This window comes from Falco biarmicus, chromosome 7 (assembly GCF_023638135.1).
Source record: "Falco biarmicus isolate bFalBia1 chromosome 7, bFalBia1.pri, whole genome shotgun sequence".
NCBI lineage: Eukaryota > Metazoa > Chordata > Aves > Falconiformes > Falconidae > Falco > Falco biarmicus.
In genome coordinates this window covers 21630897-21655336 of record NC_079294.1, presented here as the reverse complement: position 1 = coordinate 21655336, position 24440 = coordinate 21630897, and the positions used below count along the sequence as shown (strand labels likewise).

Sequence of the window (24440 nt, the reverse complement as noted above, 5' to 3'; positions counted from 1 at the left end):
GCACTGCACTGCCTGGCACGGGTACATAAACCAGCATGAGGAAGACGCCAGATTCTGGGATAAAGCTGTTTTGGATACCACTCCCTACAGGAAAGGGGAATCTTTCTGCACTGCGTCTGCTTACAGAACTGCCTGCAGCCCAGCCTCGCCTAGGTAGTTAATATTTGCATGGGGTTCCCGTTGTACCATGCCAAAGGCTTTTGTCAAGTCGGTTAAAGTGGGGACTGAGGTTTCATTGCATCATTTCTCCTGGAGTTGTTAGGCTGAGGAAATTCTGCCCATTACTCCCCATTTTCAGGGCAGCTCCTCTGATTCCAGACATTTACTTTTGGTGCTGTGCAACTGCAGCCAGTGGGCGGGAGCCCAAGGGACCATGCCGCCAACTGCAACTGCAGCTTTTCTGATGTAGTTGCTTCCCCACAAAGGTTGTAGTGAGCTGGACTGTCACCAAGTCCGGGCTTTGCAACCCTGCTGGGATGGCTGCTGTGCTTTTGCTCAGCTCCGTACTGTCAGCACACGTCAGCAGGCGCTCAGCTCAGCTGCCAGGCTGGGCCTTGCAGAGCTGGAGGTGCCTCCTCCCCTGAGCTTCAGGTTATGGGGAAGCTCAGACAGAAGTGATCCACAAACATGGTGCGGCAACTGATGTGTAAGCACCTGCGTTTTCAGTGATGGATGCAGCTTGTCATCTTCATACACTTCCAGGCAGAGGCAGAGACTGGGCTCTCTTGATCTCTGTCTTAGAAAAAGAGATGTAGATTTCATCTAATCATCTAATTCCCTGCTTAAGTAAATACAAGTAACTTGAATCTGGTTCCTGATATTCATCAGTTCATGCCTCCAAGTGTAGTGTCAAGCAGTACGTATCATGCAGGTTCACCCCTGTTTCTGTACTTCTCCAGCTCAGCTGTCTCCTCTGCTCTGTGCTCACTTGGTCTTTGGCTGCAGTTGCCCCCCTGTCCCCTGGCATCCTGCATTGCCCATCTTCTCTGGGTGCTGTGCTCCCATGTGTCTGTCTTTTTTTTTTAAACTTCTGGGGATTTCCAAACCCAGAATACGCTCTCTTTGAGCTAAGCAGTGATGGGTTTGACGTATACCATTGATTTCAAATGATGGACGCAACCGTTTCTGCTTCTGTGATGGGTTTTAATAATGTCACCTGCCACAGGAGCTACTATATATTTTATAAACTCTGCAGGTCTTGCAAGGCTTACAGTCTTTGCCATCAATCTAGTTGGGTTGATGAAGAAAAGGCAGAGAGTTTATGACTAGGTTTCACCGGGACTTTGTAATTTCTGTGTGATTTTTGGTGCATAGTATGAGATCTGCTGGAGCTCACATGGGATTAATCACATTTGAGGCATTACATAGGGTGTTTGTAACCTTTTCAGGAAACCTTGGGTAATGTCTGACCCACTGCTTAGCCAGAACAAGATGCTCTGCCTTTGTGATACCCCGCCAGGTTCTGCAGAGCTCCCACCCCCATGCTCTTGGCTGGGCCCTGTGATGCAGCTTGTATGACCCGACTGGTCAGGCACAGGAAAGCCAGGTGAAACCCAGCTTCTTGCTTGAGCTGTCAAGGCTTTTCAGAGAGCCCATCAGCACATGCCTGTACTTGCGTGGTTGGGAGAGGGGACGAGGCCTAGGTCAGGGCTGGGGACAGTGCCAGGGTACCCCTCCTGCTGGTTGGGGTGCTCCTTCCCATCCAGGCAAACAGAACATCCCCAGACATCTCACTGGGTTTGCTAGGGCATCAGCAAAATGAGCCCAACACGGTCATCCCAGCATGCTGCTGACCTGGGGTCCTGGGTTAGTTTCCTCCAGCAGAAACTAAATGTCCAGTAATATGAAAGAAAAAAACACATTTGCTTCCTGACTTGCTCCTTCCTGGTCGTTTCTGCAGCTGCTAGGAACATGTTCATGTGTGCATTGTGACTCTATGTGTCTGTCTGAGCATTAGACCAAACGGGGAGTGGCACATGGTGCCAACAGTGATTTGCTGATTGAAGGGGAATGAAAAGATCGTGTCTCCTGTTCATTCAAACTGGGAAACACACCACGGCATTAAAGCCATCTTAAAGGATGCTTGTGCCAAACGGAAGAAGTAGTCGGTACCCTGGTCTCCCCAAAGATGTGGCTGCTGCAAGGATGATGGGAGGGCATATGTCATCCAAGAATGCCAATGCAGGCTGAAGAAAGAGTTGTTTGGGTATTTTTTGATAAATTAAAACTGTGTTGTGTATGTTCTTGATGACTGACATATTCAAGAATCTTGGTCCTTTGTTTCTGTGGTCCAGCACCCCATCACTGCCCCCCACCTTGTTGCGTGAGATTAGCAAGCTGTGAAGGGGCTGCAGAAGCCTGTGCTCAGGCCATGCAGACGAGCCCTTGCAGTGCCTCGGTGTTCCAGGGCTGCTGCCTACAGCTCGGTGTTGGCCTTGCTTTCACAGAGGTGCCTGAGAGGAAGTTGACAGTTGAAGAGGAGGAAGCCAAGAGGATTGCAGAGATGGGCAAACCAATACTCGGCGAGCATCCCAAACTGGAAGTCATCATTGAGGAGTCCTATGAGTTCAAGGTCAGCGGTTTTCTTAGGGGTCCTCCAGGAGGGAAAAGCCATGTGACACTGAAAAGCAGCCATGGAGAGCAGGACTGAGGAGGCAGGGGGTGGCTGCCTGTGCAGGGAAAGGGCTGGTGGAAGAGGAAAAGGAGAATGCAGTGCAGTAAAGGGTAGGGGCAACCTACAAGAAATGCCAGGGGAAGTAGCTGCTGGTAGGAGGAGGTGGAGGGAGGAAGACAAGGGAGCCTTGCTGGAAGCAGAGGAAGCCAGTGTGCAGGAGAGGGCAGGAGGAAAGCTGTCTCTGTTGAGGCAGGGGTGAGGGAAGGAGCCTCATCAGGATTAAGGGGTGGCAAACAAGCTGGTTCTGGTGAGGTTTGGGTCAGCCTGTCCAGGGAGAAGGTGGTCCCAACTCCAGTCATGGCCTCATCTGGCTGGTAGGAGAATGCTTGTGGCACTTCCACAGTTTGGGAAGGGTCTGTGAGACCACAGTGCACTGCAACATCAGCCTTGCCTGCTAGCAGCCAGTTTAATTGCTGTGCATCTTTATTCCCACAACAGAGCACCGTGGACAAGCTGATTAAGAAGACAAACCTGGCTTTGGTTGTAGGGACACATTCCTGGAGGGACCAGTTCATGGAGGCCATTACCGTCAGTGCAGGTGAGGGGGACATCAGAAAACCCGCACCAGCACCCACAGGAGTCATGCAGCCTTGGGATGAGATCTGTCTGGGCTCAGGAGACGGCATCTGCCTGGGCAGTGGTGCTCAGCTGCTGCGTGCATGGTAGCCATCAGCAAAGCCAGTCTAAAGAGTGCTTCTGCTCCTAATATATTGGGCATTTGCAGATGCGTTATCCAGGAGCCCAGGAGATCCATCTTTTGGTGCAGAGCCATCCAGGAGGCCAGTTTTCAAAGACATGTCTGCTGACGGTGCTTCTGCTGCTTTAGTGGTCTGATGAGCAGAATACAGGCAGCAAAATCCCATCCTGGCTGGGCTGCTGGCTCCTGGTGTGCCCAGTACCGTCCTGTTCAGGTAGCCCCTGCTGCTGGAAAATGCCATGTCCAGTACAGTCTTTGGGATTCGGGAGGGTTACCACATGCCAGGAGATGTTGCCCCAGAAGGCAGCAGCTGGTGGAGGGAAAGGCCCAGAGACCTACCAGCTGTTGCCCGGGTAGCCTGAGAGAGCTCACCACTTCCAGAGCTGGGCAGCTGTGGAGCACACATTTTAGACACGTCCGTGAGTTAATGACACTCTGGCACCTTTCTGAACCTTTCCTTGGTGGTTTGGCATCTTCCCCAAAGGGCTGTTCTCCACCCAGCTGTGGTGCAGGCAGGCAGGCAGCTGGGTGGGAGCTGTCACCAGTGGCCACAAGAGCTGCTTCTGACCTGAAGGAAGAGCTGTGGGGTGTTCAGTTTTCTTCTTTCTAGCAATTAGGAAAAACTGCTTCTGTGGAAACAGTACCTCCATCCTTGAAGCAATGTTTTTTCCCAGACCTGCTTCTCTCTTCCTATGTCTTTCTACTTTCCTTTCCATCTGCCCTGTTTTCCCTACCTGCTTTCTTTTCCTCCAGTGTATTTCCATTGTCGTTTATTTACACAAAGACCAGCAGTGCTTCCAGCCTCAGGGGTGGCCTGGCCCACCAGGCAAAGGAGGGGATCCCTCAAAGGGCCTGCAGTGCTGCTGCTGGTGGTACCCTCATACAGATGAGAAATTTCTTGTTGGGGCACTGCTGGTGACCATCCCGTGCTCTGGAGCAGGAGGATGGAGAGGTCTCTTCAGTTTCCCAATTCTATCACTTTCTGCTGGGTTTTGCCCCAAAACGTCGCTTGCTTGTGTAACTTCATGGTGCCCCTCAGCAGTGATCTTTACAGGTTGACTACATCCTACATGACTGCCTGTGGATGGGGACAGTGCTGCCCCTCTGTGGGTACAACACACCACTTTGCCATTCCCCAGCCCGGCAGGCTCTGGGGTGTCCTGGGAGGCACCCTCTTGCCAAGCCTCACCCATCACTGAGGGACCTGGTGTACCCTGAGCCCACTGTCGTGGCCGGCACCATGCCACCTTGTCCCAGGAGAGCAGCATCCCTGGAGCTCAGGGGTTGGGGGGGAGCCAAGCACAGGCTGCAGCCCACCCCCGTGATCTTGACCTGCCCCATCACGAGTGCTGGACTTCTCCTTCCACATTATTTGCAGCGGGTGATGAGGATGAGGACGAGTCTGGCGAAGAGCGTTTGCCATCCTGCTTTGACTACGTGATGCACTTCCTGACTGTCTTCTGGAAGGTGCTCTTTGCCTGCGTGCCCCCCACCGAGTACTGCAATGGCTGGGCCTGCTTCGTCGTCTCCATCCTCATCATCGGCATGCTCACAGCCATCATTGGTGACCTTGCCTCCCACTTTGGCTGCACCATTGGCCTCAAGGACTCCGTGACTGCTGTCGTCTTTGTCGCCTTCGGCACTTCTGTACCAGGTAGGGTGGCCGTGGCGAGGGGATGGGGTGGGAGAAAAGTTCTCCGGTGGTTCTTTTGCCCCCAGGGGAACAGCTCAGGCTGGAAGGGGCTCCACAAAGCCCTGTCCCCAGGCAAGGTCTGCACCCCACATGGTGGCAACATGGGGTACCTGGACCCGGGACGGGGGTTGTACACCAGGAGAGCTCCGTGTCCCAGCCTGGTCAGTGCCACACCTGAGCCTCCCTTGTCCCCCAGACATGAAGAGTTGCCCATTTCTCCCATTAGACCCCTGGTGATTTCTCCTTCTCTCCACTCCCAACCCCAGACACCTTCGCCAGCAAAGCCGCGGCCATCCAGGACGTGTATGCCGATGCCTCCATCAGCAATGTCACGGGCAGCAACGCCGTCAACGTCTTCCTGGGCATTGGGCTGGCCTGGTCGGTGGCAGCGATCTACTGGGCGTCACAGGGGCAGGAGTTCCAGGTGTCGGCAGGCACCCTGGCCTTCTCCGTCACCCTCTTCACCATCTTCGCCTTCATCTGCATCAGCGTCCTGCTCTACCGCCGGCGGCCCCACCTCGGGGGTGAGCTGGGCGGCCCCCGGGGCTGCAAACTGGCCACGACATTGCTCTTCGTCAGCCTCTGGCTGCTGTACATCCTCTTTGCCACCCTGGAGGCCTATTGCTACATCAAGGGGTTTTAGGTGGTGAAGAGACGGTGCCACCGGGGGGAGGGACTCCCTCCTCCGTTACCTCACGGGACACCTCTTCTGGAAGCACGGTTTCACCAGAGGGGATGGCTGGCTGTCAGGAGCTGCCAACTGCCCAGACAGCCAGATGGCTGGGCACCAAGAAGGGCATAACCATCACAGAGTGAAAAAAACGAACAGACAAAACCCACCCAAAAATGATACAAAAGAAAAGAAAGCATCAATGGCAAGCGTTGAAATCAAGCAAAACACAATAAACCCAGCCGCTGACCCCATTCAATGAGATTATGAAGTTTCAGCCATCTCCCACAGGGGCTTGTCTCCTCCCAAGCACCCCTCCACTGTAAGGAGCCATTTTCTTATTTTTACTGGTTGGGAATTGCAGAACTCTGATCAGGAATTTGTGGGGTTTCCTTTCTTTTTTTTTTGTTTGCTTGTTGCTTTTTTGTTTTGGGGGAGCACGTTGCTTGATTATTTTTTTTCTCTTTTTTTACTACTTAAACAATATGTTAAAAATCTAAACTCTAAAGCTTCAAGCTGCCGTCAGTGCTGGAATTGAACATGTGTATTTTCTGAAGCCACAAAAGACTGTAACACAGTCAAAGAACTTTTTCACTATTACCTGTTCCCTCCCCTGCCACCTTCCATTTCTTTCTTTTTTAAGAACATCACAAGACTGATATATTTTTAATGCAACACAGACACACACAGACACACACATTTAGTGACAAAGGCTGGAGCATGTAGCATTTCAATCACCCGCCTGGGCTAAGAAAAGAAGGAAAAAAAACCCCTACCCTCTAATATAATACGTATCATGTATATTTTGACTATGGCATTTCTCTTTGTATAATTAACTTCGAGCTTGTGGTACTGCGGGAGAGAAAATTATGTTAATTTACAACCCATAAAGAAATAAATGGCTACCCAGGAGCAGCCTGCCCTGGGGCGGGGGGGCGAGGGGGCCAGGGAAAGCGGCACCGGCTCCGTGGTGGTGGTGGTGGTGATGGGTTTGCTGTGTGGTACTCCTGCTCGGGGGTGGAAATGGATTCGGGAAAACACAGATAGTATGCCCGCATGTTCCCAGCGCCATCCCACCCCAAGCTGTGGCGTGGCATGGCGTGGCTGCCCTTTCACTTGTTTGCTACCCTGGTTTTCACAGCACCCCCATCTCGCTGGTGGTCTTTGGGCCATTGAAAGGTACGGGTTTGAAAGCTGCCACCCACGTCAGGACTCCTGTGTCATCTTGAGTACCTTTTAGGAAAACCAGACAGACAAAAATGCATCCTTTTCATTTGAAGTGCATTTCTTTTTAAGGAAAAAAAAAAAAAAAACCCACAAAAACAAACCACCACGAGAGTATGTCAAGAATTACATCGATGGCTGCAAATTGAAATGTTGGGTTGGTAATAACAATAAATAAAAACTATACCTATATCTATATAAACAGTGCTATCTAGAAACATATTTCTTAATTGGGAGCCCTGGAAGAAGATGTTAAAACCTTACTCTTTGTGAAGTGTTTTCAAGGTGAAGATAATTTCTTCTACTGAGAAACAGGTGCTGTAACAGGAAACATTTTCTTTGTAAAGTTCCCTATAATAAGCCAAACGTGGGGAGGCAGCAGGTCAGCGAGGGGCTGCCGAAAGGTATGGCACTTTCTGCTGCCCCAGGAGGCAGGGAGGAGGTGTCCGCGGGGTAGGAGAAAAGCGATGGGAGCAAGGTTATCATGGACAAGAGAGATGTAAACATTAGAGCAGGTGACTAGGTGAGAGTGACTATGGTCCTTAACACATAGATGAAGTGTTTATTTTCATACAAAATGTTTATCAGATATCTATATCTCTGCATAAGTGTGTATACATGTAAGGCAGAGAAGAAGGATCCCTCTCAGAGGAGCAGCAGGAGCTTTGCCAGGGGAGCCCAAAAGCCGTTCGGTTTGAAGCCAACAAGCATCTGACCTCCTGCCTCCCTGCCCTCCCTTCACCATGCCTTCGGGGAAAGGCCTGAAAAAGACAGGCAAGAAACCCTGAGGCCAGGCTTCTGCCAAGCTCGCCAGTCCCTCTGGCCTCCGGCTGTGCCAACGGCCACCAAGAGCAGCTGCTGCCGCTGCCGGCCACCGCCACCACTGCCCGCCATCCGGGGACCCAGCGCTCACGTGTGTGATACGGAAAGAAAAATTCAAAAGCCCCCGGATGCTCTCTGTGGGGGCTTAAAGTGCAGCTCTCAAGGGGAGGTTATCATTGCTGGGTTTAGTTTGGACATACAGAGTCTCTCCAGCTTTTATTTTGCCCATGCCAGCGCCCCCAGCTCTGGGTAGAGCCCGGCCTGGGGGGCTGCCGTGCTGTCCTGTTGCTCGTGCTGTGCCCACCATGTGCTTCTCATCTGCTTCCTTCAGCTGACTGTGGGGAGGGGGCACGGGGGAGGGCTGGCTGCCATCAGTGCCAGCTGCATGGGGACCCTGGTGCCCTCCATGCACAAGGGCAATCTGTGCCAGGCCAACATCTGTGAAGTGTTTCTTTCTTTTATTTTTTACTTCATTAAAAAATATGCAAGCTAAAAAAAAGCAGGTTTAGTGCCTTTGGGGATTTTTTTTTTTTCCTGAGGCTTTTATTTGTTTTGGGTCTAGTGATCTGCTTGCTCCTGTTTTCCTTTGGGCAGGTGCCTGGACTTGGTCACACGGGCTCTGGCTGGTTTGCTGCCCCCTCCACCCCAGCCCTGAGGTTCAGCACTGGGGGGGGAACCCAGCAGTGCCTGCCCCCGGCTGGCTGGCGGGAAGGAGATTTTGCTGCTGTTCTTGTTGTCGCTGCTCCTTCCCCGTTGGTTCTCTGTCACCTTCCAGTGGCAACCTGCGACAGCAGCTGCTGGCCACGCTGGGCAGCTCTCATACTTCGGGTAGCACACACTTACCTTGCTGCCTCCTCCTCTCCTCCATCCTTGCTCCTCGTGGAGGCCCCGTTGCTCCTGTTGTTGAGGTTAAATAATGCATCTCGACAGCAGGAGGGAAAAGCCAAGGTGATCAAAGGAGCTGCTTTGTCCCTGGGACCTGTCGTGACACAGGCACGGTATGTGTGATGGGGGGGCAGTGGTAGCTTTGGCTGCCTTCCCACTGCTGCTGCCATGGGGCACCCCTGGCACCCCTTGGGTTTTGCCGAATCAGCACTGGGTAAAGGAGAGTTTTGCAAAGAGGAGTCACTTGCCTGTGCCCCTGAAACTGGCTGGGAAGTGTCTGCGGTTTGGCTGGTACCATGCCACCTTCTCCCCTCACATCGCCACCGGCTGCTTTTTTCCACTTGACCCAAATACAGCCCCTGAACCCCCCATTACATACACCGTCCCCACGTGCCTTTCTCCAGAAAGGGGTGGCTGGTACAGTTTGTCACCCAGCGCTCCCACCTTTGCCTGCCAGCACAGGGCTTACTTATGGGGTGCTGGGGGGAGCGGGGCTTGGACGCCTCGCGGTGCAACGCAGCATGCTCAGGTGCGGTGGAAGGAGCCCTGGGTGGGCACCTGTGCTGCAGGGCACGTGGCCCTGGCAGGGCAGCCGTGGGGAGGCTGTGCTGCACGTCGCTCCTTAGGGCAGCCAGCACTCGGCAAAGCCACAGAAAGGGCACTGCCCCAGTGGGTCCAGCATGCTCCCAGCTCCCTGCAGACCTGCGGGGGTCATTTCCCACCCCATGCCCTCTGTGAGCCAGCAGCACCTCTGATAAGCGTGCCTGCTCCCAGCCTGGGGGGAAGCACATGAGCTCCAGCTCTGGCTCTAGGAAATAACCCATTTATTTTGACTTCAGTGAACGGGCTGGGGTGTGGGTGGGTGTGTGTGTGTGCGTGTGGGTGGGTGTGTGTGTGTGCGTGCGTGCATGCATAGTGGGTTGCAACCCTTTGGGGCTGGCTCGCTGCCCTGTAGAGGAATGAAGGCAGAGGAATGGAGGCAGTGGGTTGATTAACATTGATAACGTGCAGCTGTGGCCTCGCCTCGAAGGCAGTGGGTTGATTGACATGGACGATGTGCTGCTGTAGCTCGTTCCTGCTAAGTGCTTAAATAGCACCGAGGAGGGTGGGAGAAGGAGGTTGGGTGGGGGAAGAGCATAGAGGAGGAAAATGCCAACACAGCAGAGACAAGGAGCAGTGTTGCCTGGCCTCTGGAGGATGGAGAAACATCACGGACAGTAGAATATGACTCAGGTAAGGCTTTGTTGTAGCTTGCTAGTTTGTTTGTGCTGTGACACTGTCCCACTGCACAAAAACATTCTGGTCCCCGCGTGAGCTGAGGCTTAGGTCCAGGACTGAAGGGCATCATCCCAGAGTGAGCTAGGCTGAGAGGAGTGTGCAGGTATGAGGAATAGGTTGTGGTATGCTGGGAACGAAGTGTTTGTTGAGCAAAGGTTTTAAGCTAGGAAGGAGGCAATTGCAGCTCTTGGACTGGACTTTGTCAGCTTTTTGACAGTGACTGTGGTGTCGGTGTGATAAGGGCTCTTCTGGGCAAGCACAGCTTAAACACAAAAATACTTATTATGCACATTTGAATCCGTGGCTGGGCTGCTGCATGGGTTTGTAAGACACTTGTCCCTGTTATGGAAGGCCCCCACAGCTACCCTCCAAGTAGCAACATGACCTCACCTCACAGCACCATCTACAAGGAGAAGGTAGAGAGCACCAGCTGCTCGTGCCACTTTGGGCTTCAGCTTCCCTGGCCTGCTGCTGTGGTGGGATGATCCTTACCTGCACGTCTCCAGCAGCACAGCACTTCAGGAAAGCATTTTAGAGGGCACCCAGTACTGTCGTACCTGGACACTGGTGAAATAAACTGTAGATAAGAAGACCTTTGAGGAATGACAATCATCCACCTCTCAATAGCCTAACAGGACAGATAGACAAAAAGGCATGCAGGACGTCTGGTCATGCTTGAGCATGCCACCATTCAAAGCCATGAAATTTCAACCCATTCTCAGTTGCACTTTGGTGTGAAGTGGTGGCACGTCATTCCTAATACAATTTGCCTGGAATTGTTTGTTTGGGTTGTGGTTTTTTTTTTCTGGGGTAAAAAAACAGACAAAAGCTTTTTGGGGTTAATTCTGCCAGGAAGTGGTTGCAGCCCTGACCTTGGTGCAGGAGCCAGCCTACACAAATGGGAGCAGCAGTTGCTCAGCCCTGGCCACAAGCTGGAAAGCACTTGTCACCAAGAATAACCTTTTGAGTATTACATGGGGGGAAAAAAATGTTTTTAATGACTGTTGTCATCCATGTACATGTGCCACTGGCAGACAGCTTGTTAACAACAGAGCCGTGTCTGTCAGTGCTGCTTTACTGCCCAGCAGAGAAGACAGTGTTCCCAACTTGCCTCTGTAGTGGGAGGGGATTAAGGATCTCCCGGCATTTAAATGAAATATTGTGAATATGTAGATAATTAAGACCATGAGCAGATTTACACACACTCCAGCCCTCCGCCTCCAGGCCCACAGGGCATCCTGGCAGGTGGCTGGGTGGTCATTCATGGCTTGCCCACCCTGCCAGCAGCAGAAACCCTTGGACCCCTCTCCACGTTGCAGTGGGAAACCCGGCCCTTCCCCGCACTTGACCTTGGGTGGCAATCTGAGCTTAGACATGGAGCCTGTAGCCATGATGTGAGGCTGATGAGCTCATCAGATGCTCCTACTGCACATGCGGCACTCACCAGTGTCCCAGGCAGTACCACTGCTATTGCCATGTGTGTGGCAAGTTGAGTGGGAGCTATGGCTAAAGGAAAAATCGTGACTTGCCTACTACTCATTGCTGGGTGTGCACTCAGAAATTGACCCAGTCTGAAGAATGCAATAAAAAATAACAGGTCTAGTAAGTACTTTGAAACTGGTATGAAATCTAGGTGACTTAGAGAAATAAACCACTCAAAGATTTTTATGTGTTTTTGGGGGGGTGAAGTTATAAATACCTCCCCAAAGATGTTTCTGCTGGCTAAGAAATTAAGCTTGCATTACAGAAACATTGGTCCCATTTTGTGAGAATTGTGTAGAACTTGGGTGCACTGGAAAGCTACAGGGGGGGAAAATATCTGAACACAAAAGCTACAACAATGCTCTCAAAGTCTGCTAGGCACACCTTTGGCACCAAGGCATACTGTACGGTGTCTCTGTGCCTCTGTCAAGGACATAGTTGTCCAATAAGCTGTTGAAAAAGCTATCAAAAGAGGTCAGATTACCTCGTCGTCTTCAGGAGCATCTCGGGTAGAAACTAACAGTAAACCCAAATGTGGGGATTTTTTTGGCCCTGCCAATTTTTTTCTTTTATTTACAAAGGCATGGAAACCAACTGATTACTATCCTTGTTGTAAGAGCATTTTGTATGTTGTTCAGCCCTTCTCCACTTTCTCCTGTTCCACCTTCCAAGAAGTCTTTTCTGCTGGGTCTTGCTTTGTGTTTGTACATTCACCCAGCTGCCTCATGGCCAGTCACCACATGCTTCTCTGCTGAAACTCATCCTGTTGGTTTGGACCATTTCTTCAATCTGTCAAGCATTCCAGTCCTACCCTTCACAGGTGCTCACAGCCCAGCCCTTCCCTGTGATCAGGAAATTTTGTAGTAAAGCAGTTTCCTAAAGCTGCTGATGAAAATGCTGAATAGACCTGGACCCTGGATGGCCACTAGAAAGATTTCCCCAGAAAGTTCTCTGACTTTGACATGGAACTCGGTGTATTGTGAGTCTAAATAGGTTGCATTTCCTCAGCTCACTTACAAGAATGTCTTCTGGGACAGTGCCAGAAGCCTTACCAAAGTCAAGACATATCACATCTAGTGCTGACCCCCCCTAGCCATGAAGCTAGTTACCCTGTCAAAGAATGGAATCAAATTAGTTTGATACGATTTGTCCTCAGCAAAACATCAACAAACCCATTCCAGCCATCTTTTTACAGATTTATAAATCTGTCCAGGGGATTAGAGAATAACCAGTCAGTAGCTCGCTCTTTCACATAGAACTATTAGCACATCAGTTCTATAATTCCCTAGATTTTTCCTCGTCTCTAGTTAGGTCATGTTGTCCTTAAGTCCCCTTGGAAGCTCACATGCTCTACAACGCTCCAACACCCGTCCCATGTTTCATATTTTTCCTTTTTGTGCTTCAGGATGTTGAAGAGCTCCTGATGCCCTTTCTTGGTCTCTACTAATGCTTGTTTCATTTTCTTTGGAGCAGGATAGTTTCTTATTGGGACTTTGACCCAACTCTCTTATCAGTTCTCAGATCTGTTTTATCCTTTAGGGCATCTTTTCACAAATCCTGCCCACCAGTTTTATGAATTCAGGGGTATTCTATTTTTTGACATCTAAGTACTTTTGATTAACTCATTTTATAAAGGTATTCAACTGCATTTTGAGGAAAAAAAGTTTGCAGCAGACATCTGAACACTTGAAATAATCGTAACAGCTCAAGAGATGCAAACCCACATTCACGTTGGGCTGAGGTGAACAGATCCAACTTCAGCCACCTTCATACAGCTTTGCCTGCTACAACCTGCCAGCTCATAGCGAGAACATCCAAGTCACTTCAGAAATAGCTTCATCTCTTCAGCCAAATGCTGTGTCAACTCTTTTCCTGACATGGAAGTCAGCAGGGATTCATTCACCAGTCCCAGCCGAGATCATGACTGAGGGAGATAGCAGTGGTACTTGGTGCTGTACTGTATAATGGGACAGTCAAATGCTGCAGTTCTAATTGCTTGAAGCACAGCACAGAGATGCTACAGAAGAACTCATTTCACCAAAATGAGTCCTTCATTCGCATACCAAAAAGCATTGAGTTAAGGATCCGTTTTGTACTGGGAATGAATTTTTCTATGCTAGCAAGGTGAGCTGAATTGCGTACTCCAGACTCCCAGCTCTTGCACCGAGGAGCTACCCTGAGCTCCAAGCCAGGGCCACCTAGTTGTGAATTGCATGCAGGAGACCTGGGCCTGCTATTCCTGCTAGCATCAGAGAGGAGACAAGGTGTGGAAACCTCAGCCTCTGCAGGAGCTACAGCCAGCTGCCTCCCTCACCACCCAATGTCCACCCCACGCACCCCTCTGCCTGCAGTGCGCTGGGGAGCAGAGCCACCCACGCCAGTGCCTGGCCTGCAAGGGGATGCTGCCTGGCTCAGTACACAGTGGGGTCAGGGCTCCTCTGCCTGGGCTGAGAGCCAGAAGACCCTTAGCCCAGTCCCAACGTGCTGAAAGAAAACATAATGTGGAATAAATGTTCATTTATCCTTTTGCAGGAGGTGGAGAATATAGGTTTGTGCTAAAACACATAGCACAGAGCTGGTGGTGCCTCCTGAATGACAGCTAGACACCTCCTGGTGTGCACAGGCAAGGCACCTTTGAAAAACAGAACCATGAAAATCAGTAAGCAGGCCCTCGAATACAGGGTGGTGGTAAACATCCTTGCTTCCCAAAGCAGCCAGCCCCAGATTTTCTGGTAAACACTCTGTACAAAAAACTTGTCGTTATACTCCTAGTTCCTGAACTGGTGGTTTTTTAACCCACTTTGTTTTTAAGGTGTTTCCCAACCTAAGGAGCACTGCTTCTGCAGATCCCGCTGTCCAATTTAACATCAGCTTCTGGAGGGCTGCCAACTTATTTTGCCTGAAATGGCTTGTAAAGGCTGGCTGCTGGGAAGTCAGAAGGCTGGCATTCTGCATGGGGATTTTGTTAGTTATGTCAAAGATAAAGGGAAGAAGGTGGGGGAGGAGGACAAGTCTTCTGGCAGTATCACTGATCACTGTTGGAAGCAGAGGCAGAAGCAAGCTCTTTGTAGTTCTTCTGACTTGCTTACAGAATGACTGCCCTGCCAGGGAAGGGTGAAGGCCTCCCACAGTACCTTATGTTGACCCCAGAAACAGGAAGCTTGGCCAAAGAATTGCTAATTTTGTAAAAAAATATTATTCTCCTATTTTTAATTAAGTCTTGCAGAACTCCAGAGATGACAGCTACTGCTTCTCCCTCAGCCCCAAAACTGGTTACCTTGGTAATACAAGGAAATTAGCTCAGTTTGCCAGTTTACTCTTGACAAATCCACATTGGCTGTCACTTGTCCCTGCGTTTTCTCCTTTCATCACTGAGCTTGCATCTAAAGACAACAGCCTTAGCAGACCGCTCTGCCCATCTACAAACAATCCAGCCTGTGACTACTATAGAAGCAGAAAACCTCCCTTTGGGACTGCAATTGCCTCCCCTTTGTTGTACAATAAATGAGCTGGCTCCTTATTAATTGCAAGAGATTTACATGTGATTGAGTGAAATGACATAGTGATGAGAGAACTGGTCATATCTGCTTGACTGGAACGGTGTGTGGCCTCTGATGAGCACCACCTCCCTGTAGCCTAGGAGAAAGCATGTTTTGCAATAGCAGCAGCTTCCCAGCATAGCTTGTTACTTGTCATCTCTGAGGATTAAAAGGGTTTGGACGATAGCTAGAAGATATTATTTCAGGCTCCCATGTAGCAAGGCCTGACTTGCAGAAGTATGAAGGCTGCCATGTGAAAGGGGGTGAGGGGGTGTGAGGTGCAGTGCCTGTCTTCTATCCCTGGTTTAGGGAGACTGCTATGAGATCCCACTTGGCTGTGGGTCCCACCTTCTGTAGTCGCCTCTACTCCCCTGCTAAGTTACACAGCCTTTCTGAGCAGCCTGGGCAGATTCGGGCAGCTGTCATAAAACCACAGAGAAGCACTCTGGGGCATATTTTAATTCAGCCTGTAGGATTACACACAGGAAAGAAACATCCAGGGACTGCCGATCCCAACTGAAGACTGACGTGTGACTCTGCAAGCAGGAGAGTCCCCTTCCCTCTCCTACGGCGCTGCATAGCTAACAGAATACTATGTGGAAGAGAGTAAGTTCTGGAAATCAACATTCAACAAAAAAACACCACAAGACACTGGAGCAAAAGTTAACTATTTTATTACAAAACCAAAATCAAACAGATGCCTTTCAGTCTAACGAACAATGCCACAGGCAGAAATGTGCTGAGGCAGGGTAAGTTCAGCATTAACTCAGGCCATGGAAAGCAGTGCTTTCACACAGATGAATCCCACCATAATGCAGTTCCCTTCAACACACTATGCCCTTGGAGGATCAGCAAAAAAGGAAAGATTTTTGCTTCTGGCAGGAAGAGCAGATAACTTGCACTGTGGAGCCCTGGCTCTCTTCTCTGTCCCAGCTGTTTTCAGCTGTCATTCAAAGTAGAGCTGGAGTGGCCCAGGAGGATTTGAAGAATGAGGAGAGGCATGCCCAGGGTCTGCTTCCAGGCACAATGCTGACACTCCCCATGCCCCAGCTTCAGTAGGATGCTACTGATGCAAGGCAGAGCAGAAGAATGCTTACCACCGCCAGATAAGGACATTTGGCCTAGCAGCCAGGTGGACTAGCCAGTTATCTAGCAATAAAAGCAACAAGGGAAGAGGGGAGCTGAAGCACGGCTCTCTTCTGATGAGTAGACTGTTTGGACAGCTCATAGAATGGGTTATATGAATCGGGACCAGTACTAGCTGCACGATCCTCCAACACACAAACCCAGAACAATTAACCTAACTCCTATCCAGCCGTTACACGATTGTGCTGGTTGGGTCGTGCATGCTGATGTACAACTGTTGCCACAAGCTGCTCAGAGGCCTGTGCAAACCCAGCAAATCAGGATAAGGGGATTTGGACTTGTCTTGTCGAAGTAAAGGAGAAAGCAATATAATGCTTGGACCCCAATCCATCCATAGTCAGCTCTAGCACTGAAGGTGAACACCAACCAATACCAAAGTTAACATCAACAGCCACCCTTTGTTTGGCTTCCTTGAAGAACTGATGCAATTTTAATTGCAAACTACGTGTGAATGCAGGCCTTTTGGAGGGGAAGGACACAAGGATGAGAAAAAGGAGGTCTGCAGAAGGATTTATGTGACAGGCAGGAGTGTTGGCTGGCTGGTTTACTGACCTTTCCAGAAGAAAAGATGCTGTGACTTTAGCAGTTCTGCACTACCCCCACAATCTTGGGCATTGCCTAGCTCCAGTGGCTGGCTGACAGAACTCCTATAGGCATCCAACTGGCTGTTTTTGCTGGATGCAGCCATACATTTAAACAAAACAAAAACCCCAAACCAAACATCAACTCAGCAGCCAGAGCTTTTAATTCCTAAAACTAGCATATTAAAAAAAGAGAAGGTGTTGGGGTTTTTTTTATACAGTTGGATTCATTCTTTACTCCTACAATAGGATTAATGAGTGACCAGGACATTTCTAACTATATTCTAACCCAAATCATTTCAACACACAAAAGATGTGCCCTGGGCATTTAAAAAGAGAAGATGCAATCAAGATGGCAGCTTGCAGGCCAAAAAAGCACATACAGTGTATGTGGGAAACCAGGAAGATGCAGCAGTAGGATCTGCTCTTGCTAAAGAAATGATTTCTTTATATTATGGTGGTGTGATGTATACTTCAGAGATTACCAGAGGTGTTTTCAACCATGCCAAATGCTTTATTTGGCTCCAAACCACTTCCCAGAGGAAGAGTTATTACTACTCTTAGAACAGTTATTTACAGAAGGAATTTTTGTTTTTCTTTTTTTTTAAACTTCCCATTTTGTCAACAAGGCACTGACTGACTGCATCAGGTCACTCCTGCTGTGATGTATCTTGGGCTGTTGTCATGATGACATGCCACAGATTGAAGGAGCTGTGTTGCAGCATCTCTTACCAAAGCAACAAAGCCTCAAGGGACAAGCCCAGTCTCTACTGTAACGCAATGCTGTTACAAGCAATTGCAAGTGTGGTGTCACATTAGCATGGCATGTCATCATCTCTGACTACGGGTTCTTGGTCTGGAGACAAGTGGCACAAGGATCGCCAGGTCTGAGCTGGAACGCTGCTCCGAGCATTTCCTGCGAACAGGCAAGTGCTGTCAGTGGTTGGAAATGCCCAAAGCAAGACAGTGTGTGTGTCCCATCACACTCCACCCAAATCTAGGATTGCTGGTATGGGTGTCCCTGCCCTACTGCTGACTTTACAATTGTGTCTGAGATTAAGTAAAAACCAACTTCAGAAAAACTGCTGGTGGTTGAAACAGCTACTGTGGCTTCCAAGAACACCAGGCGCCCCAGTCCAAGCCTTCACCGTCGCTGTATCACTGGAGTGTGATTAACAGAGGAGGTACCGACAACAGTGAGGTGGATACCCTAAGCTAGGCAGCACACCACTGTGCAGGAGAGCAGCCACCAAAGACAAGAACAGTCACTGCAGACAGACCTTCACCAGTGAGCATAGCCCAAGCCGTGGTGTTGAAACATAAGTAAACCAGACTCTTAGGGACCAGCAGCATGATTGTGTCTTTCTGCACTGACAAATATGTTCTCTGCTCCTCAGCAAAGCAACAGGCAGGCTAATGCTGCTTTTAGCAGGCTTCTCTATTTTTATTGTTGTACAACATATTAGATGGACACTTTGTCAGAGAGGAAGATGCAAGACTTTACTCTGCTGACTCTACTAGGCCTACAGCTCCCATGTCCTTCCTATAGCATTAGATTCCCAAGGCATGGCACATTTTTGCTAAGCACGTCTTCTGAGCCTGAATAGTAATGCATTTGCAATTCATTTCTGACCAACCTGCAACAGGTGCAGAAACTACTCTCATATGTCCTTAATCCAACCCTTTTCTATCCCCACTTTAAGCAGCTTTGCAGTGTACCAATACTTTGGTGAAATCTGTGCTCTCTCAAAAGCCCAACTGCCTGTGAGTTGCACAGGGCTTTACAGTAAGAAAAGAAGGGGCACAACTGCTTTCAAGGAGCAGCTGGTATCTGGGGCACTCTGTACACATCTGCAGGTAAAGTCATGCTGATATACTTCTTTTTTGCATGGGGGGTGTTAAGGTTTGCAGCTGAATGGTTTGGTGGCAGAAATGAATGCATTACTGTAATCCATTAAAAGCAAAGTGTCCCTCTAACCCTAACAGCCTTCAAAAGCAAAGGAAGGAACAGAACAGTGACTCCAACCCCTGTACAAGACAACTGTACAATTTACATATATATTTATATACAGTATATAAAATTCTCTTTCTTTGAGTCCCAGTGAACTCAATTTTACGTTCATCAGTAGCTGTTCCAATTTTAAAAAGTCACGGTCTTGCTTCCACCCACTCTCCAAAGTATTAGGTAATGGCATTGAAAAGCAATTAAAAACAAACCCAAACCCAATTATTAAAAAGTGCAAACATTCTGGGTGCCACTTCTGCTGTGTTGGATGTTGCTGATGCTGCAGGACTGCTCACAAGCAGCAAGATGTCTGTCCGTCTGTCGCTGGATCTTTCTTTCCTTTGGGTCGGCTCCTGCCTTTCCTTCCTGACTTCTACTGCTACACCAGGCGACCTACTGAAAGGGTGGAGTGGGCAAGGAAGAAAAAAAAAAAAAACAAAACAGAAGCAGGAAAAGTGAGGAAAACAGGCAAATTAAAAACCAAAGGGCACCTAACTGATAAAGATACAGTACAGCCTCTGCTGCAGCTTTGGGCCCAGAAGGCTGAGATCCTAGAGTAAGCTGTGAGGCTGAAAACAACCAGGGGCTAATGAGACAGCCTTGCTGAAAAAAGCGTTGCATGAGTCACACAGAGCCCTAGGGATTGACGTATTTTTAAACATAAACCACCACTTTCCTCTCCCTCCTCCTCCTTGGAAATGGGCATGCAGTCTGGGGAAACAACTGGTCTGACATGTCTCCCTCTGCTCTTCCGCCTGCCACAGCTGATGCAGAAGTCCGTTGCCGCCAGGCTGCCCTGCCACCATCTCCCCCATGAGCCACTGCCTCCCCCCCTTGCATCAAGGCAAGCAGCCCTCGATGGAGGCAGGCGTGCAGGGCAAGGGCAAGCCACCTCTGCAACAGCGTAATCCAGCCGTCTCCCTGCCCAGCAGACCTTAGAGCCCTGCCTGCACCAGGCGCTGCAAAGCTACCGAATCTGCAGCAGAGACACAGCACACTTGGAGCTGCGGGTCCCAGGACCCTGCTGAGCTAACAGTGTCCCAGTGGATGGTGCAAGGGTGCTGCTGGTGTTTCAGATAGATACACACCCACGCTTGTTTCTTCAGAGAGCTTTTGTTAAGTCCTTCATCAAAGGTTCTTAAAGAATCAAAGTCCTTAGGGGATCAGAGCGACAGCTCTGTGGGCTAATTACAGGTGAAAACATACGGAAGAGAAGGCAGAAATATGGATTTGGTTTTCAGAAAGGAGAAAGGTTACCAGACAGGCCTCACTCGGACTGTTGCTAATCGTTGTGCCCTGCCACAGGGGGTGAATAGTGTCAAGTGCAAAATCATTCCAGACAGTCATATTTGAAAGTGACCGTACAGCTCTGCAAGAGGCGCTCACAGAACAGCAGATTGACTTAAATGTCTATACATGCAATGCAGTGCCTAAGTGGGGAGCGGGGATGACCTGTCCTACACTGAGCACTCTGAGTGACTAGGAAAGAGGTTGAAGCCACAGTACACGATTATTTGAATGCCTCCATTCGGCTTTTAGAAGCAGACAAAAATCAAAGACATGGTCAGAACTGAGGACACATCAGGAAACATCACTACATCAAGGTATAAGGCTTAGTGATCTTTATCTTCCGTCCTCTGTTCAGCCCATCTCATCAGGACCAGATAAGGTACCGAGAAAGGTAAGAATAGCAAGAAGTGTGGGAAGACTTCTGTCATTAAGCAAATACATAACCCAGGTCTTTTCAACATGGAAAGGAGTCCACCCAGACATATGTTGGAGGTCTATAGAACAATGAGTGGCAAGAGGAAGATAGACAGGGGAGAACTGCTCAGTTTCTCAGAGTCTAAAATGAGAAGCACCCAATGAAACCATGAGGCAGCAGGTCTTAAAGCAAAACAAATAAAAGTTGTCCTTCATGCCTGATGAAAGGGTGTGATTCACTGCCATAAAATACAGAGGAGAGCAGACCTCCACAGAGAAGAGTCTTCACGGGAACTTGTCTATTGAGTAATGTAATGTAAATGTAACAAATTACCTATATCATTGCTTGCTAGAAGCAGGGAGAATAGCATAGGAGGGTGTTCCTCCTATAGCTGATGTATCCTATTCTAATTCCTTAACAATGTAATGTCTGCCCCAGCTAAAGACACAGTGCTGGATGTTGAGATGATGCAGCAGAGCTGCATGTTATTATATTCAAACCTCTTATGAACAACTTTGGTTTCCAGGTGTTTCTATATTGCTATTTGTGAACATAGGAGAGCAGGGGAGAACGAATTTTGGGACATATGGCTATCACAGAAAAAAAGGAAACATTTTGACAAAATACTCACTGAAAGGGTTAAGGCCTTGTCTTTTTCCACTGGGGAAACTGCTCAGGCTACCTGTAAAATCCAAGAACCACGTTAAATGCAGTAAGTGCCGTGGCACGACAAAGGAGCCTCACCACTGTCTGCTGCCAGGAGGCAGGTTCAAAGGAGCTCCTCTGAGCATGCACACAGCAAGTCCTGCCAGCACTCCTTAAGATTCACACACAAGAGTCAGATTAATGTGCTTGAGATGAAAGATGTTAAATACCTGGTGCTGTAGTAGCGGAACGTCATGAAATCCAGAGGTTTGGTGTGGGAAGAAGCAACAATTACAAGGTTAAACTAAACTGTGGAAGAAGGAAGAAGACAGGAAGGATGCAAGTCATGCCACAAGGTTTCCCAAAACATTTTCTGCTAACAGCAAGTGAAATAATGTCATGTAGAAAGGGGGCAGCCAGGAAAGAGTGAAGATGTAGGCAATACAGGTAGCTCAAGTTTACTAAATCTTTAGCTTGGACCAATCAAACGGGTACCTAAAATCAAAGACCTGAATTTTTACCTGGCAGAAGGGCAGGGACAGATTGCGGAGCTGTGACTGCATCATTAGACACAGGCACACGCACCCTACACCAGATGGAGCTCATGACAAGGGCTCTCACCTCAACAATAAACCTGTTCCTACCATGCACTGGATCCAGACAGCTCAGGGATTACAGAAGCCCTCGAAAGTATGTCACATTTCCTGCTAGCTGCTTGGTCTGATTTCAGATGAGGGATTAGCTGGAAATGGGAACTCCTGCTCCCAGCCAGAAGCAGTAAACCCGTTGCCACAGCCTCCATTCCAGCCCAGCCTACGACTTATCTTTGATTTGTGCATGCATCTGACCCAATTGCACAGCTTGCTTTGTGCTTCAAGTACTTTGCACACCTGCAGCTAAAGCACGCTTTGCTCTGTGCAGGAGCAAGATGAGCTCAGAGAGCAGGGGTGAGACTGGGGAAGCCCCGGAGGACAGAAGGCTGGGCTGCAGGACAGAAGCAGAACCCATGGGCAGGAAAATAGAAGGGGGAAGAAAGGTGGTAGTGGCGAGTTTGAAATGGGTCACAAAGCACAACCCGGTGGCTTTAGAGATCATTAATAAGAGAAACGGTATAAACATGGTAAGTTATTTCAAGGCTCCCAAACGCCAGCCTCGTATCGGCCATCTGCCCTGGCAAGATCAGAGGAACCGTTGTTCAGTTATTTCTACACCCGTGTATAAAAAGCAGAGCTCCGTTGCCAAGAGGCAGATTCCTCCACAGCTAATTGGCACTCTCCTGGGGGGTGGCAATAAAAAGCCGGGGCCTTTACGAGCCACGGCATCCTCTGGCCAGCTGGAGCCATGGAAGCTGAGCGCACAGCCGGGATAAGCCAGAAGGCAGCTGAAAAAAACCCCTCTTGCACCCAGTGCAGTGAAGCCTACAGTGCATTGCTGGGAATGAGACCTGTCTGTCTTTGGAAAGAGGCAGGGAGCTCCAGGTAAGGTGATACAAAAGGCAGAGAGCACCTCTGAAATGGCAGGGATGCTCTAGGCTGGGCAGGGCATGCCTTTCCAGCAGCCTGGCAGGGCTCTGTGCTTCCCATACATCCATGCTGGGAAACTACCTTGAAGCTCACCACCTGTCACCCCAAAGGTAGAGAGTATTACCTTCAGCTGGCTGCCTTTAGTATAAACACAGGCCAGCCACATATACCTACAGAAGACAAACCCCTGCCAAAACAACACTTCACTGAGCACAAAGTTGACATGAAAGAGAGGAAGGAATATGGCAGATGGTGACAGTGAGTTACTAACATATACCTGGGTATTATAGGGTAATATCCCATTATTCAGTAAGTTTCATAATGCAGAGTATTTGCTCAGCCTTACAAGTACGCTGTTTTGGGTAACAAGTCTAGCCACACTGGATTAGGCCAGGTGTCTTTCAAAAGGAAAAGCCCCAAGGAAACCCCAGCAGCTTTTTATAGGTAAAAATGATCTTTCAGACTTATGTGGCAAAGTTCTCACCTTTGACAGGGGAGGAACATGCTACCACAAACCTTATCTTGTGTTCTCAACACAATACAGATGTCCTGATTCATACTAACCATCAGTAACTTTCCTCAAGATTAAAGCTGTCAAACTACAGCTCCTCTACTGAGCTCCAAAGGGGAATATCTGAACAAGGCAAAGAAAAACAAGCACTGCGCCAGCAGTACTCGTTTACATTCTAATCCAATTGTAACTAGATGTACTCTGAATTTCGTTTTTCTTCAGTTGTTACATGGTTACAGTTTTCACATAGCCTCTCAGACTGTTGTCAGCTTCCTACCCTCATCAGTCCAGAGGCCTTTCCCAGATGACTGCTCCTTGATACCTGCTCCCACACAGCTGCTTGCACAGCATTGATATAAAGCATCCTCATTCCCAGAAGCCTCCCAAGCACGCAGAGAATCAGTTACTTCTGTGATACCAATAAGGGTCCCAAACATCACAGAATTGAATCGGCTGTTTAGTTTGTCCATTATTTTCCCTTCTTTCTGATATATTTGCTCAGCTCCAGTAGAAAGTGACATGCTGTTTAATTACACACACACACTTTTTAATTAAGACATTTTGATCCTGTTTCTCGGACTGTCCTCTCGGTAGCTGGCTGTTGGCACAGACAGTGGCTGGGTTCCACCCCAGAAGCGCTCATGGCCTGTGAAGCACGCCCAACACCTACCATCTGGCAAGCTCTTGGATGGCAAAGCAATCACGGGATCTGAACAGACAGAAGGAAACTTCCCGTAAGCTGGCAAAGGGACATTTCTTCACTGCTTAATCCCTTAGCTCCTCTCTGGGCAGGCACAAAATGCTGACTTCGTCTTCTGAATTTGGAAGAATATAGAGGTAAAACTCAACTCCAGCATTTTGCAGCCAGAACAACTAGTATAAGCCTCGCTCAGCTCTGCAGTTCTCTTCTCTGTACCCCAATTAATCTTCGGTCCAGTAACTTTCCAGCAAAGCTTCACTATGCATGTCTATCTCCTCTCAAGGACCCTGCCTTCTGACTAATGCAGAGCGCTAAATTAGTTCTTCGATCACAGATGGTTCCCCCCTTAACTCAGGCTGTGCAGACTGCACTGACGAATGCTAACTTTTAACAGGCTGTAAATCAGCCTGTTTTCCTTCCACAATTCCTCAAACACACAATCCTAGACCAAATGATGGCAAAGACTGTTTCTGGCATACTCCAAACTACAGGCCCTTCCTGCCTGTTCTGTCCCAGTTTAAGAAACCATTTGCAAGCTCCTGCAAGCCCTCAGAGGCTGGCTCTATGTGGCTGCTCCACCTTGAGATCCAGGAATAGCATTTTTCCATTCAAGCTGCCCCTGACAGAAACACATCTGGTTTAAGCAGAGGGGCAAGAGTT

The 24440-nt window shown here is 49.1% G+C and overlaps 2 protein-coding genes across 10 annotated transcripts in view; one reads left to right on the top strand and one right to left on the bottom strand.

Moving 5' to 3' along the window:
* SLC8A3 (solute carrier family 8 member A3) overlaps positions 1-6014 on the top strand; it is a 114507-nt gene extending 108493 nt beyond the window's left edge. For all 5 annotated transcript variants that reach the window (XM_056347412.1, XM_056347410.1, XM_056347411.1 and 2 more), the window contains 4 exons: positions 2448-2572; positions 3113-3212; positions 4750-5025; positions 5331-6014. In XM_056347412.1, coding sequence (XP_056203387.1) covers positions 2448-2572; positions 3113-3212; positions 4750-5025; positions 5331-5707 — 878 coding nt within the window. In that variant the 3' untranslated portion in view covers positions 5708-6014. The remainder of the gene's footprint in view (positions 1-2447; positions 2573-3112; positions 3213-4749; positions 5026-5330) is intronic.
* Positions 6015-15621: 9607 nt separating this feature from the next.
* SMOC1 (SPARC related modular calcium binding 1) overlaps positions 15622-24440 on the bottom strand; it is a 134431-nt gene continuing 125612 nt past the window's right edge. For 2 of the 5 annotated variants that reach the window (XM_056347093.1, XM_056347095.1), the window contains exons 12-13: positions 21033-21083; positions 15622-19092 (exon numbers count right to left, since the gene is read on the bottom strand). In XM_056347093.1, coding sequence (XP_056203068.1) covers positions 19076-19092; positions 21033-21083 — 68 coding nt within the window. In that variant the 3' untranslated portion in view covers positions 15622-19075. The remainder of the gene's footprint in view (positions 19093-21032; positions 21084-24440) is intronic. The other 3 variants (XM_056347094.1, XM_056347096.1, XM_056347097.1) reach the window with 3 other exon arrangements.